Raw genomic sequence first — 18,279 nt, 5'->3', positions numbered from 1 at the left:
AAATTAATAGGTATAATTATACGTTAATGGTAGTTTTAAGCAGTTTCAAGCAAAACGTTGTCGGAATTTTTTAGGGTAAACGTTCCCCCATCTCAAAAACAAGCGTTATGACGTCTTCAGTCAAGAAATGTGACGTGACACAGACAACTACGCGTGAAATGCATAATTAAAATGAAAGGTTAGGATGCAGAAAGTGGAAGTACTTTTAAATATTCAAGCCTCGATATACTTGGGGAATTGTAAAATTACCCGAGAAATGGTCATACCAACGTTTCGTTCATGTTGCCTATGTCGAATAAGGACTTAATGCAAAAAATTGTGTCCGTTCGTTTTACCTAAAATACTCCATTGTGTAACTTGATAGTAGTATAATGAAAGTCACCTTTTTATGAAGACGAGTAACAAACTATACTATATATATATTCACTACACCTCTGTTTCACATTGAACAAAGAAGGAACTTAAAACCGGGGTACAACGCAGTTACGATCAACAGACGAGGATTTTGTGAAATATGATGAAAAGTTAAACAAATGGTAAAAATGCGTCGCCACGTCCCCGAGTCCCCACGCCCCCGCGTTCATGTCCCCGAGTCCCCGAGTCCTCGAGACCCCGAGTCCCCGAGTATTCGCGTCCCCACGTCCCTGTCCCACTTTTCGACACAGCCCCTTCCCTTGCAAGAGGTCTTCTTCCTGATTTATTTCTATAGCTCTTCGAAGGTGTTTTGCCCAAGCATTTTGATTTTAAACATGTACAGATAATTGCCATGACGTAACAAAATCTTTTAGGTTGAATTGGTCGAATTTTGTATTTTGCGGTTCTCTTTGCGACCCAAATTTTCGCCGTATGGTATGTCTGTTTTATGAGCCAGACAAGGAGAGCGATAGAAATAAAATGGCCGCCGTTGATATAGCATTTATCACTTGATATAAGGAATCACGATCTGAGTTCACTGTATGAGGTTCTCTGATTGGGCGGAAAAGAGACAATTGTGGAAATTTTCTGCCCAATCAGAAAAATCAAAATTTAATCCGCTCTGGAACTCGTCCGTTAAAAAATTTGTTCCCAGGGGCTCTTCTCGCCTTATTTGAAAACTTTACGCCAGTCCCGATTCTCGTCCCGTCTCGACTGATGTAAATGAGGGGGATCAATAAGCCTCACGTGGTATCACGCGCGTGGCCTCGATCGCGCGTTCTCTAGTAGTGATTGTTCCACGGAACCTTTGCACATGGCTTTCAAAAACGAACAAGATTTGAGTTTATATGATTTAGCATCTTCCAAAACGTCCGATGCACAAAAGCTAATGGGTGAAGCACGCAAGTTATTGCAACAAGATCTGGAAAACGTGAGGCAAGAGAAATTAGCTTTTGAAGAAATGACCAAAACTCTGAATGAGATTCACTTCGCCAGCACCGTCAAGCTGAACGTTGGTGGCAAGATATACAAAACTGCACTGGCTACTCTCCAAAAAGACCCAGATTCCATGTTGTGCGCGATGTTTTCTGGAAAGTTCGAGTTGAAACCAGACGACGAAGATGGAGCTTATTTTATAGACCGCGACGCAGAACTGTTTCGGTAAGTAGTCTAATTAAGCAATTCAGGGCAAAACCAAGCCTTCTCGTGATCTGTCGCTAATTTTCGCTTTCGACTTCCCCATTCACCCTGCAACATAAGAATATTCATTATTGTTATCGCTGTCATACCTTTGTAACAGTAAACTCAAACTTAAAATTTCGTATATGTCTTTGTACCAATTCATCTATGTTGCACGGAATCTCCAATAAGCCTTCTCTACTTCGTGGTTCCTTGGTAACTTGGTGAAATCCTTGTAAGACCGGCTTTAATGTACAGTACTGGAAAAAAGAAACAAAAATACCAATTTGGACGACTGTGAATTCTTCGACCGGACTCTGTAAAGCAATCTGTCAAGAAACTTGACATCGCTATGGCGGTGTCCAACAGGAAAGCTCTGGTCCTTTGGAGTCGCACAACTATTAACCGTTTACGTTATGGCCTAATATCATTCTTCTTCTCTTTTTTTTATTGTTTATAAGACAAAAATACAAATTGTGTGTAAATACTTTGGATAATGTGAATAAATAAAGAATTGAATTGTTTTGAATATGCAAATTCCCGACATAAAAATGCAACTAAGTATGCTGGCTTATGCATACTGTATTCGGTAAAGCGATGCGTCTGGCAGAATTTGACTGTTGTCATAAATATTCTTGTACTTTGGCCATTTCAATTTAATCAAAAAAAAAAAACAAACAAACAGCGGCTACAAACATAATGATAAGACGCATTTTACTTTGGACTTGACGCTTCGTATGCTACAACATATATACATCTTCAGAAGTGAAGGTTGAACAAATTCAAATAGGATATATATAAAATTAAGAAGACTGGTAACTAAAGAGAATAAGATAAAAATAGTAAGATAAATAGATAGCGGTGAAAACTGACTGTTTAATAAAGCCACAGTTTTTCACTGACAACGTTTTCGTTTAACGCTGGTTTAAGGACAGGTATTAATAAGGTTTCCTTTATTTCTGACTGTTGTCATTTGAATGCTCTGAATGCAGGACCATTTATTTCTTGGCAAAAAAAAGGAAGTAATAAAAAATTTTCGATTGTGAGAAAAGCCACTGTTGAAAATTTTATTTCTGTATTGTCCAATACTGGGAGCATTGCTCCGTGGGTAGGCTCAGCCACCATGGCCATTAGTTGCCGATAAAGTGTCTAAAAGTTGCAAAAAGGTTCTATTTTATTTTAAAAGTTGCCGAAAAGTTGTTATTTTTTATAATTGTTTGCACTTGAAATTTGTTTTGTTGCGGTTGAGATCGTGCTCAGTGTTAGGGGGTGATTACATGGCATTGGTTTTCCATTCATTACACATGAACAGAGTCGGGTCGACGTTTTGGTAAAGACGACCCATCAAGCGGAAGTCGGGTCGTGGTGTTTGCGCAAGTAAAGTAACAGGAAGTTGCTATTTGAAAGAAGGTTTGAAGAACTTTCTGAAAATGGTGACGGGTCGTGACGTCTAGTTCCTGACGTACTGTCACTTCAAAAGTCGACCCGACGTTTGGAAATGTCAGGTAGTGAGAAAAATCGTGCCTGTGAAAGTGATCGAAACTCTTGTGATTGCGTTACTTTCGGATGCAGCTGCTAAGGAGTTAAAACAAAAATACTATAATAAAGTTTAGAAATACAGAAAGTATATAAATAGAGAAATATGGAATAAAAATCTACTAGAAAACTAAATAAATAAATAAATAAATAAGTACAATGACTTTATAACTGGAAGTGCCACGGCTTTAAATTTATCAAGAGAGTTTACCAGGCTAACGGATAGGGCAGAGTTTTTTGACAGTTTTTTTGGCGAAACGAGAATTGTAAGCAAGGACACAGTTAGAATATAAATGAATTGAATTGAAGTGACTAAAAGGAATCTTTCGTGACTTTGACTGTACCCCACAAGTTCGGTACATTTGTTGTACCGGGACCAGGATAGAAACTTAGGTAACTGCGGACTGATGCTGGATATTTTACAACGAGTGAAGGAATTTGGAACAAACACAAAATGAGCGAAAGCGAGGAAAAGGCAACACACAAGGCTGGAATTGGAGAAAGATACTCGTTCAACTACGGCGAAATAACCGAAATTGAAAATAACGCCGTTCAAGGGACAGGGGCACCCTGAACGTTAATTTTCGGAAAATATCTGTTCGGAAGACGATTTGAGAACTAGAATTTTCGGAACATTTGTTGTAAAATTTCTTGCTTGCCTGCCTGTCCTAGGATTTTCGAACATAAAAAATGGTATAATTGCTCATTTATAACGGAATTTTACCCTTAAAAGGTCACCTAGAATTTTCGGGAGCCTTTTTCCTGGCTGAATTTTTCAAAAAGGTAAGTTTTGATCCCTATAATTTTTGCAAGACTTCTTCGCCAGGCAAGAGATTAAATGGCAGTTCAATCTCTCCAAGTTGCCATGGTGGGGAGGGATGTATGAGCGGCTAATAAGAGAAGTGAAGAATACCCTTTTACAAGGCTCTGGGAACCACGCACCTCACCTTTGAGCAGTTTTTAGGCTGTCGTCATTGACATCGAGAAGCAACTCAGTGAACAACCGGCCACTAACGTATGTCGAGGGCAACGAAGGGGAGTCGGAAACATCAACGCCGAACGTGATCATGTGGGGGCAAAATGCGCATGAATTTGCGGACATTGAGATTGAGGAAGAAGAGGTCACCAGGCTATACAGACGACTGAACAACGCCGAAAAAACACTCATGGCGTCGTTGGCAAAGGGAGTACTGATCAACAGTCTGATGGAGAGTCACAGGATAAACCGCGGGAAACAACAAATTCCTGAGATTGGAGAAATCGTCCTTGTGGTGGGAAAGCAGAAGAACGGAGGGGAATGATCCGTCACATGAAAGGAAGAGACGGAGTGGTAAGGGGAGTGATTTTGTTTCATAAAGGAAACCACGTTCAACGACCCCTTCAACTGTTGTGCCCTCTGGAAATAAAATGCTCGCATGGCGAGATTGCAGAGGACGTGATGCAAGCTCAAGTGGGAGACAAAACCATGGAAAGACGAAATGCAGCAAGGGAGGCGGAAGTCAGAATACGACAGATCGTTACAGATAATGAATGAACGAGCTTTGATAGAAATTTGATAAAAATTAAGAACACTCAATTTTTAGGGGAGCGTGACCGAAAATCTTGTGATTGCGTTACATCCCGATGTAGCTGTTAATGTGCAATCGGATAGGGTAGAACTGATTTTTTGACCGTTTTTTTTTTTTCTTTTTTGGCGGAACGAGAATTGTAAGCAAGAAGACAGTGAGAATAAATGAATTGAATTGAAGTGACTAAAAGTAATCTTTCGTGAGTTTGACTGTACGCCACAAGTTCGGTACATTTGACACTGGAGGCGGCGAGGCCGCCTGTAAATGGTGATGGGACTTGACGATCCATCTAATTCGTGACGAGCCGTCATTTGAAAAGTCGACCCGACTTTTGGAAATATTTGGTGGTGAGAGATTTAGAAAAAACCCGTGTCTGTGCAGTAACGAACGAAAAACTCGACGCAACTGCGATGATCTCCTTTTGTTTTCTTTTCTTTTCTTCTATTCTAGGGAATGTTTATAATTGTCCTTGCACGTATCGATATTTAGTCGCTACTCTTCGGGAACGACACATACAACATTACTGAGCAGCACGTTGCCAGAGTATTATGTATATATGTCACTACGAACACGAGCGAACGGAACATTGGCAGTCTTAACACTAGAGACGGAGAATCCGTCTAAGACGGGTTATCCGTCCAGCACGGATAATCCGTCTCAGTGTGAAAACGGAACGGTGTTCATTTTAGACGGATAGTCTGTCTATTTTTATCCGTCCGATTATCCGTCTATATAGACGGATTTTGAGGACGGAGCATCCGTCAAAACTGAGACGGATGATTCGTCTTGAATTCACATCAGGACGGATTAATCCATCTTATTTTGCTCTGAAAAGCCTGCAACTAGAAAGAGCGCACTGAGTTCAGGGAAGGAAAACATGGCGTCTAAAGTTACGAAAAGGAAAGCAGGAAAGAAACCTAAAAAGAACACGTGGAAGGAGAATGAAGTCTTTCTTTTTGCTGGGCATGCCGTTTTTAACCCTTTCACCCCCGCGGGGTTCCCCATTGACGAGTAAAATCGTCTGGCGTCAGAGTAAAATCTTTTAGTGGCACTCTTGGAAGTGAAAGGGTTAAAAGAAAAAAATAGAATTTTTTTGCACATTTTTTAAAAATTGCCATGAAGTGTTTCCAGAGTTGTAATTCGCGAAGCTTTGCGATAGAGCGTTAAATTGTCTTTACATTTTCTCTTTCTCCTGGTTGACATAAGAAAGTACCCCATGGCTGCCATATTGTGTACTGTGGAGTTGTAACCGCGCCTGAGAGAAACCAGTGTTCTTTAGCTATCCGTCTAATGACAATTTGAGACGGAAGAAATTCAAACAGTTTATCTGTCTCGAATTCATACCAAGAGGGAAAATGTAGCAGACGTAAACGGCCGTTCACCCATTTGTAAGTGCTATTCTGTACGACGCTTATAGTTGTTTATGCATATATCGGTATTTTAGCCGCCACTCTTTGAGAATGAGGCATGCAACATTCATCAGCAGCTACAAACGAACGAAATATTCACCATTTTTGGATGCTTTTAGGAAGCGTGCGGCGATTTCGCTACGCTTGAAGAACGAAGCGTTCAACCGCTTCGGAGCACTACATGCAGGTATCGATATTTAAGCCGCCACACTTTGTCAACGAGGCATACAACATTCCTGAGCAGCATGTTGTCAGGGTATTCATTTCGCTACCAACGAACGAAACATTCGCAAAATTATTGCGTAAATTTGAAAGTGCTATTCTGGACGACGTTTATAGTTGTTCACGCACGTAACGGTATTTTAGCCGCCACTCTTTGAGAACGAGGTATACAACACTTCTGGGCAGCATATTGTTAGGGTATTAATTTCGCCACGAACGAACGAAACATTCACCAATTTCGGGTGTTTTTTAAGAAGCTTGCGGCGTTTTTCGCTACGCGTAGATATTTTGAGGAAGGGTGCGGCGATGTCGCTACGTTACAAGAACGAAGCATTCAACATTTCGGAGCGCTATAACAGTTTTTCATTATTTCTGTTTCTGAGCAGTATGTTGTCACACATTTGGGAATGCTATTACAGTCGATGTTTATAATTGTCTATGCGTAAATCGATAATTTAGTCGCTACTCTACAACAATTTTTAGCAGCACTGCCTCCTGTGATCATCGAAGTTTTTATCTTTGTCTCACCACTTAAAACTTCCAATAGTGGGGTCAACTTTTCCAATGACGGGCCGCCACGGCCTGATCGGATCGTCACGATCTGTCGAGATATTTGTAGCTGCCCCTGGCAGTTGAAGTTTAAAAACTTTACGACCCATCATCCGGTGAGTCGGGCCGTCAGCAGCAATTGACAACCCGACTCAGTTCATGTATATTCGACATGTGTGGGTATCACGGCGGATTTGGGAAAAAAAGTAAAACTTAATTTTAATAATGCTAAAAAATCAAAACTGTCTGAGAATTTTAGAAGTTGCCGAAAAGTTTCCGAGCAACTTGTGGCTAACCTATCCCTGGGATGTCTGTGGCATACCATGGCAAGGATTCGGTAAGGTTTGTTTTCATCGTGGTCAGAAATGGAAATCCCTTAAGACGTGTCTGTGTTATTGTTCAATTATTTTCACTATTATCAAGGCTGTGCCCTATGGAAAATTTCAGAAAGCCCTTCAGGCTCCCAAGCATTTCAGGTGTGGTGCCCAGATCTCTAAGTTGGTCGCCCGAATTAATTAATTAATTATCTGAGATCAACAAAGCACCAAGATCTTCATCTACCTCTCTCTCTCAACAGGACATTGCTACTACTGCTCTGGTAAACGCCGAACTCGCTAATACAAGAAAAGCCCGCATCCCGTCAAATTTTCCGCGCCATACTGAGGAAAGTGGCAACGCCTCCGATGTTAGAAACAGAGCAATCCCGCGTTGTAAAGAGTAAAAAGTAAAGATTGCGGCAGGTTTATAAAATTTTAATAAAGACGTTTGGGTCTAATACACATAAACCCCTTTATTGGTTAGTTAGGTTGAAAATAAGTTTTCAAAACGTGAATCTTTGCCGCTTAAGGTAATTGACGGACTTTCTGTGGAGCTTTCTGTGAAAACTGCCGTGAAACAATAAAACCACGACGGCCCAAGAGCTATCAGTTTTTTTTTTTTAAACAAGTCATCTTGATCTGAACGAAAATCACAGCTACAGCACAGAACTTAAGTATTTTTTTCCCTATAGTATCAGTAAAATGTTTAGTTGAATGAGCTTTTTGTGAAATCGGCCGAAGCGTCAGTCGTTGCGCATGTGTTTTTAGGACACGTCATGATCTTTCACGACACCAAAGACAACGCAGGATTGCTCTGTTTCTAAAACAACAACAAATAACATGATATCTTTCCCTTTGTTATTTCTTTATTTCATGTACACAGTAAAAAGAACCATAACCTAAATGTATTTTAGCCAAGCAGGCACAGCAGTCAAAAATCGTAAAAATATTAAATTTGCATAGACTGTGATTTCGGGTTTATACAAAATAAATTGCGCCGCTTCGCCGGCCGCACCTTATCCCAGTCAGAGCAGAAGTAACTTTTTCAAAATAAAAACGGTAACCAATAAATACCAAACTTCAAGTTTCAAATTTGATGCTATTTTGAGAAGGAATCAAAATCCGTGCGGCAGCTGGCCGTCAGGTGTGCAGTCACTGCTTCTGTTCGGCCTTTGAACACAGTGTTTCGTAGAAAAAAGAAAATTTGGGGAGCTTTCATAAACTGTAACCACCAGCAGAGTACCCGGCTGGGCGACCGGGTAATTTTGCTCACTCGCCCGAAGCTAAATGTTAAGCTGGAGACACACTGTCGCTGTCGCCATGTCGTTACGGCTTACCGATCAGATTAGCAGGCTACTAAGGCATGTCGCTACATCGTTACAGGGTATTCAGTGAATTCGCTATAGCACGTGGAATCGCTAAGTCGTTATCGCTAAATTTTCAAAATGGCGTCGTTTAAAGAATCTCTTCTAGGCTCAAGTTAAATTGCGTTCAAATTAGGGGATAGGGCTCGGGTGACCTTTTATAGATGTACCAGTTATGAAAGCCAGTTAAATATAATAAATATGATCAAAATTTTTGGGAACTGTGGCCGATGGGCGTGGAAGTGTAGTGGCAAGGGAAAGGGCAGCGACCGCTTACGAAATGGACATTTGCGGCGAAGTTGATCGAGGTGGTCGAGGTTCGCATCGACCAATTGAAGTATTTTGAAACAGGTGGGAATTATTGTTGTGTGGAGAGCCTGGCTAGATGAACTAGACCAATGTTGTAACTCCTGTTCTTCCAATTAAAGAGAAAGCCAAATCAGAATTTACAAATGTCCGATAAAGACAAAGAAAAAAGGAACGAAAAAACGTTGCAAACGAACTAGCCAGCGAAAAAACAGAACCATAACTAAATAACACCGGAGAAAAACACAACGAAAAAGATGCATTTAGTGACACGAGCATTGCTCGGATCACCTTTCCCAGCTTAATTAAATGGTCGTGCTTTATATTTCAAACCCAAGGTTTCAGAGAATACCTTTAGTTTAAAGAAACTTGAAAAGGTTTTTCTCTGCGTGCCCATAACCTACCACGCTAGCTGAATAAATCCAAATTTCTACCAGATCGTGCGCACTGCAAGACACAAGAAAGAGAAATATTTACGCGAACCGGAAAGAAATCGTGCACGAAACACTTGTTGTTATCTGGGAATCTGCATCCCGTGACCTATCTTGATGTCTACATATACGCAACATCCAATTTGCCACTTAAAATAAAAAATTTTTGGGGATAAGTTAATATAGTTATAAGTTAATTAGAAAATGCCTTTTTTTGGACACAGAACAAGATCAACTGAATACCTTTTGCTTATACTGCCAGAAAAGTTCGTCGAATTAGTTTTTTCGGAATCTGCACAACTGAAATTTATTTGCCCAACTGTCCTTTTTGCCGTGGTAACCGCAAGGTCGGCAAAATAAACCCTAAAGTATTGGCCAAAAACAGAGTTGTTATAAAAGAATAGTTTGCCAACATGATCAAACACACTTGTTTGTAATCTTTCATCGTTTCCAAAACAACGCAGCAAACACCGAGCGTCTTTCGACTACCTTGTTCTTATACAGCAAAGCAGTGCCGCTGGAAGGAATTGCGTATTTCTTTTGAGTTGAATGGTCAATTTATTGACTCATTTAAAGTTAAGGCCATTTAAATTTCTGCAATGCGTAATTTATTTTGAGTTTGGTCTCGTTAATGTAAATTGATTTGTTTGTTTGTTTGTTAATATCTATTATAAGATACATTTTGAACTACCTTCGTAACGACGTGTTACACTGCCCAGACGAGAGAACAGTCCTTGAAGATCTGCTTGTAGAAGCAAGGTTTTATCAAGTTCAAGGTCTCATCGCTCAACTTGAACGAAAAATGCATCCGTTAAAATCATCCGTGATAATAAAGGATGGAAAGCACCGAAAGGCTGTTATGTCCTGGCTGCCACCTGGCGCTTCCTGTTCTCTGCTATTTAGGGCTACTACCGACGGAGGAACTCCCAAAGATTTCCATCACTGCTGTGATAACAAAGGAGCTACACTTGTGGTCATACAAAGTGGAAAATACATATGCGGCGGCTACACTTCGAAATCATGGGAGTCACGTAAGCTATTGATTACTTTTATTTGCCTTTACCTTGGTGAATAGATTACAGTTGATGAAACCTTGCAGTTAGTGAACAGTCTCTTGGTCTTTTGAGCCCGAGAGAATCCATCCCAATCCCTCTTCCCTATAAACGCCAGTTGCATTAAACGTAACGTTGGTTGTAGCAACTTAAATCTGGCATTCAGCCCAGTCAAACCCACTAATCTTACATCAGAAGTTCCAGTTACGTCAGAAGTTACGTTTTAGGCAACTGTCTCCTAGAATATTAAGGCTGTGATAGTGAAAGTAAAGGGTACACATTACTTCTAGAGATACTGATTTCGTGTATTCCATAACACGATCTTATGTATCACATGAGCACCTGTTGCGTAATAATACTAAACGATGGTAATGTTGGTTTTGCTAAAATATTCGTAATCATAACCATAACCTGTACTTTGGGGACATCTAATATAGTCTCCTCTTACCAAGCCCTCACGCTACGCCATCGGACGTAGTCCCGTTTCGGGACTCCCTCTTACACCGCCCAGAAAATGGGCCTGGAACCCAGGCGTGGAACCCAGGCGGGAAAAGAGAGAACCCTGTATTACTAGGCGCATGCTCGGAATCTCGCCAATTTCCCCCAAAACTGGGGAAATAACCATATTAAGCCTGGGCGTAGTGTATTTGGAATGCTTTTATTCTGAAACCGTGGCGGATAATGTGAAAGGAAATTATGATGCCAAGTTTCTGGAGGCAATTTATTTTGCGTTTAAACAATGCCACTTTAACTTTGTGCCTAAGGCGGAACAACTGCAAGCTATTCATGGACTCGTTACCGGTAATGATGGTTTTTTTAAAACAGCAACAGGATTTGGCAAGTCTATTTGCTATATTAATTGTTGTTCTTTTAATATGTTTGTGAAATCCAACTTAACAGCTGCGTGATGTTGGTGCAGAAAAATATCAAATTTTGATTTAATTGCTCTCCCGAGAGTCTTTATGAAGAATCCGTGGGAGAGAAACTGCTGCTGAAATTCCAAAACAATATCGTATGCTGTTGACGAGGGTCACTGTGTGTTACAGTGGAACTATGAAACTTACAAATGTACTGTAGGTCGTGGATGTGAATTGCTCAACAATGAATAATAAATCTCCTGCTGGAACTCTTGTTTATTGTTCACTTCTTATATGATAATCGCACTGATCCAGTGAACATATATTTGAGTTGCACAGTAACTACTGAAACTGTGATTGTCTTAGGAGTTTAAACTTACCAATTATAAAATCCTGACTGGCTTTTGATATCACACTGAATGCTATAAGATTATCGCTTTAAATAAAATGGCGTTGTCCTGCAGATATCTCTAACAGCCCAGTTGCCAAGCCCGCTTAGGTTACTGAAGGCGCGAAACCTATAAACTATGTGCATACATTACATCCCCCTCCTATGAGAACAAGAGCAAATAACAGTCAATAGATATGAAGGGCATTCAAAAACTCACTAAACAAAACTGTCACAAGATAGTCCGCTGGCTGAGAAAGAGCTCCCAAGCTGTTGCATGGCTCTTTGTCGCTGAGGGATTCTGGCTCTTGCAATGATTTGTTGCTTGTCTCCTGGAGGAATCTTCTGTTCCTCTTTTACTGCCCTCCATCATTCGTGCGAACTATGTACCGTCTGGGGGTGTTCTCCCTTTGCAGGACTGTGACAAGCTTCCAAGTTCTTGACTTGGTTTGGATGTAGACCTGGTCCCCAGTTTCTAAGGGCTGTAGCTGTTTAGTGCCTTTTTTGTCATAGTATCGTTTGGAGGCTTGGTTTAGGCTTCGTCTCTCGTTGACCATTTTGGGGTTGACGACTTCTGGCGTAACCTGGACTCTGGTTGCCGCGAGCGAGGCACGTAGTCTTCTGTTTTGCTGTTTGAACCGGTCCTTCCACTAATCAGCTTCTGAAGCGTCGAACAAAAAGAGCGAAGTCGATTGATGTATATGTATCTCTCGTTTTCCTTTTTAAAAGCACGATGACTGACAGTCTCCCTGTGTGCTACTTCGAAAACCACCTATCTTTGAAATGGCTGGGAATTTACGTGTCTCTGTCACGCCCACTTTCGCTGATAAATATATCAAATTCTTAAGAGGTATTGGCAGAACCTGAGCGCATATGGAAGGCTCTTTTATCGTGGATAAGCTCTCGGAGGAGACTTGAGAATGAAGATTATACAAGACATTATCGGAAAAGGGACTTCACCACAGGTCTCTTCGTGGAAAGTTTTTCAGCGATTGCCACAGAAAGCAGAGATTAATTTTGAAAACGTGTTTTCGATTTTTGCGGTCGTTATAGTATACCTTAAGCCCGTGAGAAAGGAATTTCTTCAAAATGTCTAACGAAAGGGGCGGGGCAGTGACTCGGTAATTCGCGCCCATTCTACAGATTGGTGTTTTTCGTACTATATGCCAGGAAAATTCTCGATTTCTCGGTTTTGTGTCTGTGTGTCTTTCTGTCCAGTTGATTTTGGCGTCATCCTGTTGTTCTCCAGCGAGACAAAAATGGCGTCCACAGTTGACGGATAAAAAAAGGAAATTTATTTGAAATCACAGAAAAATTACATTGCGAGCTTCTTTAGAGCCTAGCGAAGGCATTCTTTATGGTAAAACATGGCAATCGTAAAGGTTGAGCTTCTGATTTTGTATTTCATGTAGTATTCCATTTGGGTTTGTCTATAACTTTGGCCATTAATTTTTTTCCACGCTCAAAATTACCCACTTTTTGCATGGAATAACCGTTTAGAATGACTTTCTGAGTTTCTGAAATGATACTTTTTGACTGGGAGGCATAAGCTTATTGTGACAGAAAATTCATCACTTTTGGCTACGTGTAAGTTTAAGCATGTATTTGAACATAAAAGATGCAACACTTAGCGAGAAAATATAAGTGAATTAACCGAATACTTGGAAAAAAATTCCCAAAAGGCTTCATAATTCAGTTATAAGACATATTTTATGCAGTTGAGTCAATAAAAAAATTGTTGTCTTAAATCACTGAATTGTTTCAATGTATTAAACACAATCGCCAGCTTTAGAAGTTGTGCAAATATTACTCAATACTTCCACATCTCACTCGCAGCACTGTCTTTACTTGCAAATGCTACAACTAGTATATATATATATATTAATAAAGCGCAATGATCGAGCGAAAAAAATAATGTATCGTTCAGCAAGACAATTTTTTTTTTCTAGAAAGCTGCTGGGCAGGATACTTCTCCCCTCTCTCTTCTCATTTCTTAGTAAGCTATACAAAAGTATTCTTGTATAGCTCAGTTTTCAGAAGTCATTCTTTACAATCGTGTCTTATGAAGTCATGTCATTATAATATTGTTACATTATAAAGTGAGGCACATCAAGCAAACGAGAAAATGTTTACATTCTTAATGAAAAATAGCCAAAAATAGCAAAAAGAAGTTCAGAAATGCTCATAGTGTGGTAAATGCTGCTAGAATCATCACTTACAATTTAAAAGTGGACCGATATCTCCAAAAAGGGTGTGAAAGCAGAATTGAAATTTGTGATCCTTTATAGTGGATCATTTATAGTGGATCACATGTTCATTGCTGCTGTTGATTTTTATTCTACCTCATTATCATGCTGAAAGACCACATGAGATACCAAGCGCATGCTCCAAGCAGTAACATGTTTCACGCCGATCATTAATTTTATAATTTTGCAGCACAATTTTTAATCATCAAGTATACATAGAGGATATATTACATGGTCGCGCGGGGATACGAATTTTATCTTCTCCCAAAAGCGGCCATGTAATATATCCTCTTTATTTTATAGATATTGATGAAATGTCCAGATTTAAAACAATTTGAAAAAGTGGTCACCAACCGCTAAAACACGCATGTTGTGTAACATGAAACAAGATGTGAAAGTTATGAAAAACAAATCATGATGTAAAAAGAATTATATCAAAGCTCAAACGTACCTTACAATAAAAAGGAAGCTCGCGTTTTATTGGCTAATCGTGTTCTTTACAATGACAACACCTATATCCTGACATTTGAAAAGATAAAAATGATGTTTACTACGCGCGATGAAGATATTATGTGAAAGAAAAATCCTGGTATTTCATCAGTATCTATATAATAAAGCTATTTATTATACCGTTGCAAATTTATTATATTTATTAAAATAGTAGATAATTACATGGGAATGTTTCAGTTTAATATTAAATATGAATATTGATGAAAGTCAAGTAGACTATTGCACGACTGATCATGATAAAACAACGCGAAAATGGGAAAGTTCGGGAAGCCCATTTTATTGAAAAAGCTCAAACTATGCAGAACTTCTTGGGATAAACAAGCGGGCGGATAAAGCAATTTAACGATCTTGTTATTTAGTATATTTAGTTTGTTTATCCTGTAGCTATATCACGTTACGTTGTTATTTAAAACCTTCCTTAATTACTTCAAAACTTGTGTACATATATTCTGTAAATTCGTTAGATCTCCAAATAAACCCGATGAAGGCTGATATTGTTCAGCCGAAATATCGTTTAAAAAAATACATTTTCGCGTTGTTTTATCAGTCGTGCAATAGTCTACTTGACTTTCATCAAAATTTTTTAATCAATTTTGGCTGATCGCGATCTTCTACGATCCAACGCTGTGCAAGACTTATCGTTCACGGTTTTTGCAAAGGTTTGAAACCTCAACTTCATTAAATAATGAACAAAATTAATTAATTTTTTAACTCCATTTATACTGTTTGTCATATCAAGCGATGTCCCTATAAATATTAAAAGTTTCGCTTTTTTTGAAGCCTTAAATACTACGTTTTAAGGAATGTACTCAGTTTATACCATATTTGGAGACGCTAAAAAAGCAAATTTCTTCAAATTTTCCTGCAAAACTTAGTCAAAGCATAAAATTATTTTAAAATTAGGTCAGCCAAATTCATTTCTGACCGAAAAGGAACTGACAAAGAAAAAACAGGAAGCCTCGACTTTCCCAACCACAGGCTACCTGAAAACGACACTGATTTCTTGATGGTCCTTGATTGCTTATATGAAGAAATAACTCTGCAGCATCACCAAATCCATGCAGAGTTTAAAGTGCCCCTGTGATCAAAAGAACCGCTTCCTTTTTTCCTTCAGATTTTGAAAGTGTGTTTGCTTAACACCTGACAGGCATAATTTTGAGCTTTGATTTTTATCCAAAGGCCGTTTACTTTGAGTGTAAGTTTTGGATTTCACGGTCCGCCATTACTCACGTTCAAAACTGACCGATTGGACCTCAGACGGTCGGATCCAGGGAAACGTGACGTCAGAGGCTCACTAGCTTAAAATTTCAGCGTGTGAACGCACCTTATTATATATGCAAAGCGTGAGTTTAAAAGTCTGAAAGTCCAAAACCCCCGTGCTGCATATTAATTCTGCGGCGTACACACGTATTGCATTCTTAAACTAGTGAGCCTTTGACGTCATTTTCTCCTCGATCCAGCTCTCTCAAGAACATAATGTTAGTAATGGTGGACCATTAAATAGGAAAATTACAGTTAAAATAAAGAGGTTTCTTTTTGAAATCAAGGCTTAAAACGTGGGTCACTTAGTGTTTTGTTAACATAGTTTTGAAATCCAAAGAAAAATATGAATTGATTTTTTGTTCACAGGGGCACTTTAAAAGGGAGCAAATGAAGAATGGTTGCAGGTTCGCTGGGATTTTTTAAAGCTATCTGAATGATGAAATAGCCTTGTAACATTTTTTCTCTTACAACATTGCAAGAATTTTTTATTCCATTTGTGCTGCATGCAATTGGTTTCTTCCGACAAGCGTTTGCAGGAAATTCTATTTCAAAATCACCCACCCAACCCCCCATTCCACCCCCCCCCCCCCCACTTTAAAAGCCTTATGTGGTTATTTCTGTTCTTGACAAAGTTCTATTTGTGCAAAAATGATGAAGTCCGATCTCACCTTGCAGAAAAACAATACTCGAAACCTATTTTTTAAAAAAATTAAACAGGAGTCGATAGGTTCAAAAAGTATTTAAAAGGAGCCCCGCTTTTAGGCTTGGCTGACCTCATACGTAGCTTTTAATTAAGAAATGCTAACATAGCCTCCATTTATTTTCTTTACTCAGCCGATTCGCTCATCAGCGTACCAGATTTCCTGTCATTTCTGTTTTCACTCGTTAAACCTTCCAACAGTGAACCCATCAAGATCCCTGTAAAACCAGATGGAAATGGTGGTATAGGACTCCGGAATGATTTTGGACCAACCTTCGCTTCCACATCGTGCACGGACCTTTATGTGCTTTCAAGTGGTTCTGGTAATATGATTTGTAAAGCTAACTTGGGTGGTTGCTTTTCGAACCCTGAAGGTTATGGTAGAAACGCAACTTTCTTTACCGGTGAAAACCAGTTTAAGGTCACTGAAATGGAAGTGTTTAAAATCGCCATATAGTCTTTTTTTGTTTAACAAAATGATTCTGGTTTTCATAAGAACCTTACCGCCAACTAGCCAGACTATCTCAGAGATGCGCTCTACCACAAAAGACTAAATTAGTAGAACTGGGTATTGCCCGAAGACTTTTCAGTTCTCGGGCAAATAGTTCATAGCCTCCTTATACTGAACACTAGGATTGCAGAAAACACAGTAAGTAAACAAATGGATTATAAATTCACTATGAAATAATAACCAGTAGAGATACATTTTAAGAGTTTATCTTTTGTAGAAATTGCAGTAGATAGTCCAATGACTGAACCCCCGGTACGGAGCAAAGAATGGGGATTCCGTAAACACAGTTAATAGCTCCAAAATCCTGATGAAGGGATTATAGTGCTTACCTAATACATGTTATGTCTAAGGTTCTTGAATTTTAGGGTGCTTTAACAGGGTAATGGTGAAGTCTTAAGATGTAACTGATGATGATGGTTTATTAAAAATATTCAAAAATAGCACCCTAGTGGTGAAATACATGTGAATTTACAAGCATACTTTAAATATTAAAAAAGTACAAAAATCTTACATTTGACCTTAAAATTAAAAGTTTAAAGGGACTGGGAATTACAAGAATCAGTAGTTGTATACCAATGAAACAAGACGCTTAGACGCTTAGACGCTTAGACGCTTAGACGCTTAGTTGCTTAGACGCTTAGACGCTTGGTTGTCAAGAAAACACTCCGATGTATGAAATAACAACCAACTCTTACCTTTTATGCTGTTGTTGCAAGAGTAGTATACCAGATTACCCTTGGTAATGCTCTAGTCAATTGAAAACACGTCCCCCGCCCTCCCTGGAACGTAGCGGGGGATGTAATATTTGTCATTTGTACAGTCTTACACTTTAAACTTTCCCCCGTTCCTGTGGGGAAACTTTACATTCCCCACTGTTCCCCAGTGTTCCCCACTGCCATGGCCCCAGTGTGTAACTAGAAGATTTTGCTAAGTTCGTTTAAGGTAATTCCCTTGAAAATGACGAACTATCCAGATTTTTTTCAAACTTGGCACAATTGATATTTATGCACATGCAATAAAAAGATGGGGTAACTGTGCTTGCTTTCGCGTTGTATGCCCTTTATTCTAAGTGTTTTTCACCGAATTACGCGAGAACCGTTCGAAACTAGATCAACCAGAAAAAAATTGTCGTCATGTAGCAAAAGATACTGAGTATTACTGAAAACTTGAACCCACTTGTTGGTCCGGGCTATAATCTTTAAGTAAAGTGATTTCAAATTTCTCAATCTTGCAAAGAAATCATCACCTTGCACTCAGTGTCAGGCTCCAAATGCAGTTTCACGTCATTTAAAGGTAAATACTACAACTTCTACTATCCAACTTTTTTTTCCTTAAAATATGTTTTCGGTGTACCTATTACGAGTAAATAAAAACGGGGGGTCACCGTGCTCTTTTCTTCGCGACACTATGTTGACTATGATAATGGATGGTAAAAAGGCAATTTCGGCTTCAAAATG

At 39.3% G+C, this 18,279-nt stretch overlaps 1 protein-coding gene across 1 annotated transcript; it reads left to right on the top strand.

Moving 5' to 3' along the window:
* The first annotated feature begins 1,186 nt into the window (after nt 1-1,186).
* On the top strand, nt 1,187-17,222 carry LOC138058219 (uncharacterized). The gene is made up of 3 exons (XM_068904120.1): nt 1,187-1,575; nt 9,971-10,326; nt 16,446-17,222. Exons 1-3 carry the CDS (start codon nt 1,229-1,231, stop codon nt 16,766-16,768), a joined length of 1,026 nt encoding a protein of 341 aa, XP_068760221.1. The 5' UTR covers nt 1,187-1,228; the 3' UTR covers nt 16,769-17,222.
* Nucleotides 17,223-18,279: the final 1,057 nt, after the last annotated feature.

Source organism: Montipora capricornis, chromosome 7, assembly GCF_036669925.1.
Source record: "Montipora capricornis isolate CH-2021 chromosome 7, ASM3666992v2, whole genome shotgun sequence".
NCBI classification, from domain to species: Eukaryota; Metazoa; Cnidaria; class Anthozoa; order Scleractinia; family Acroporidae; genus Montipora; species Montipora capricornis.
Note: the sequence above shows the minus strand (reverse complement) of the source record. Positions and strands in the feature narration are given on the sequence as shown.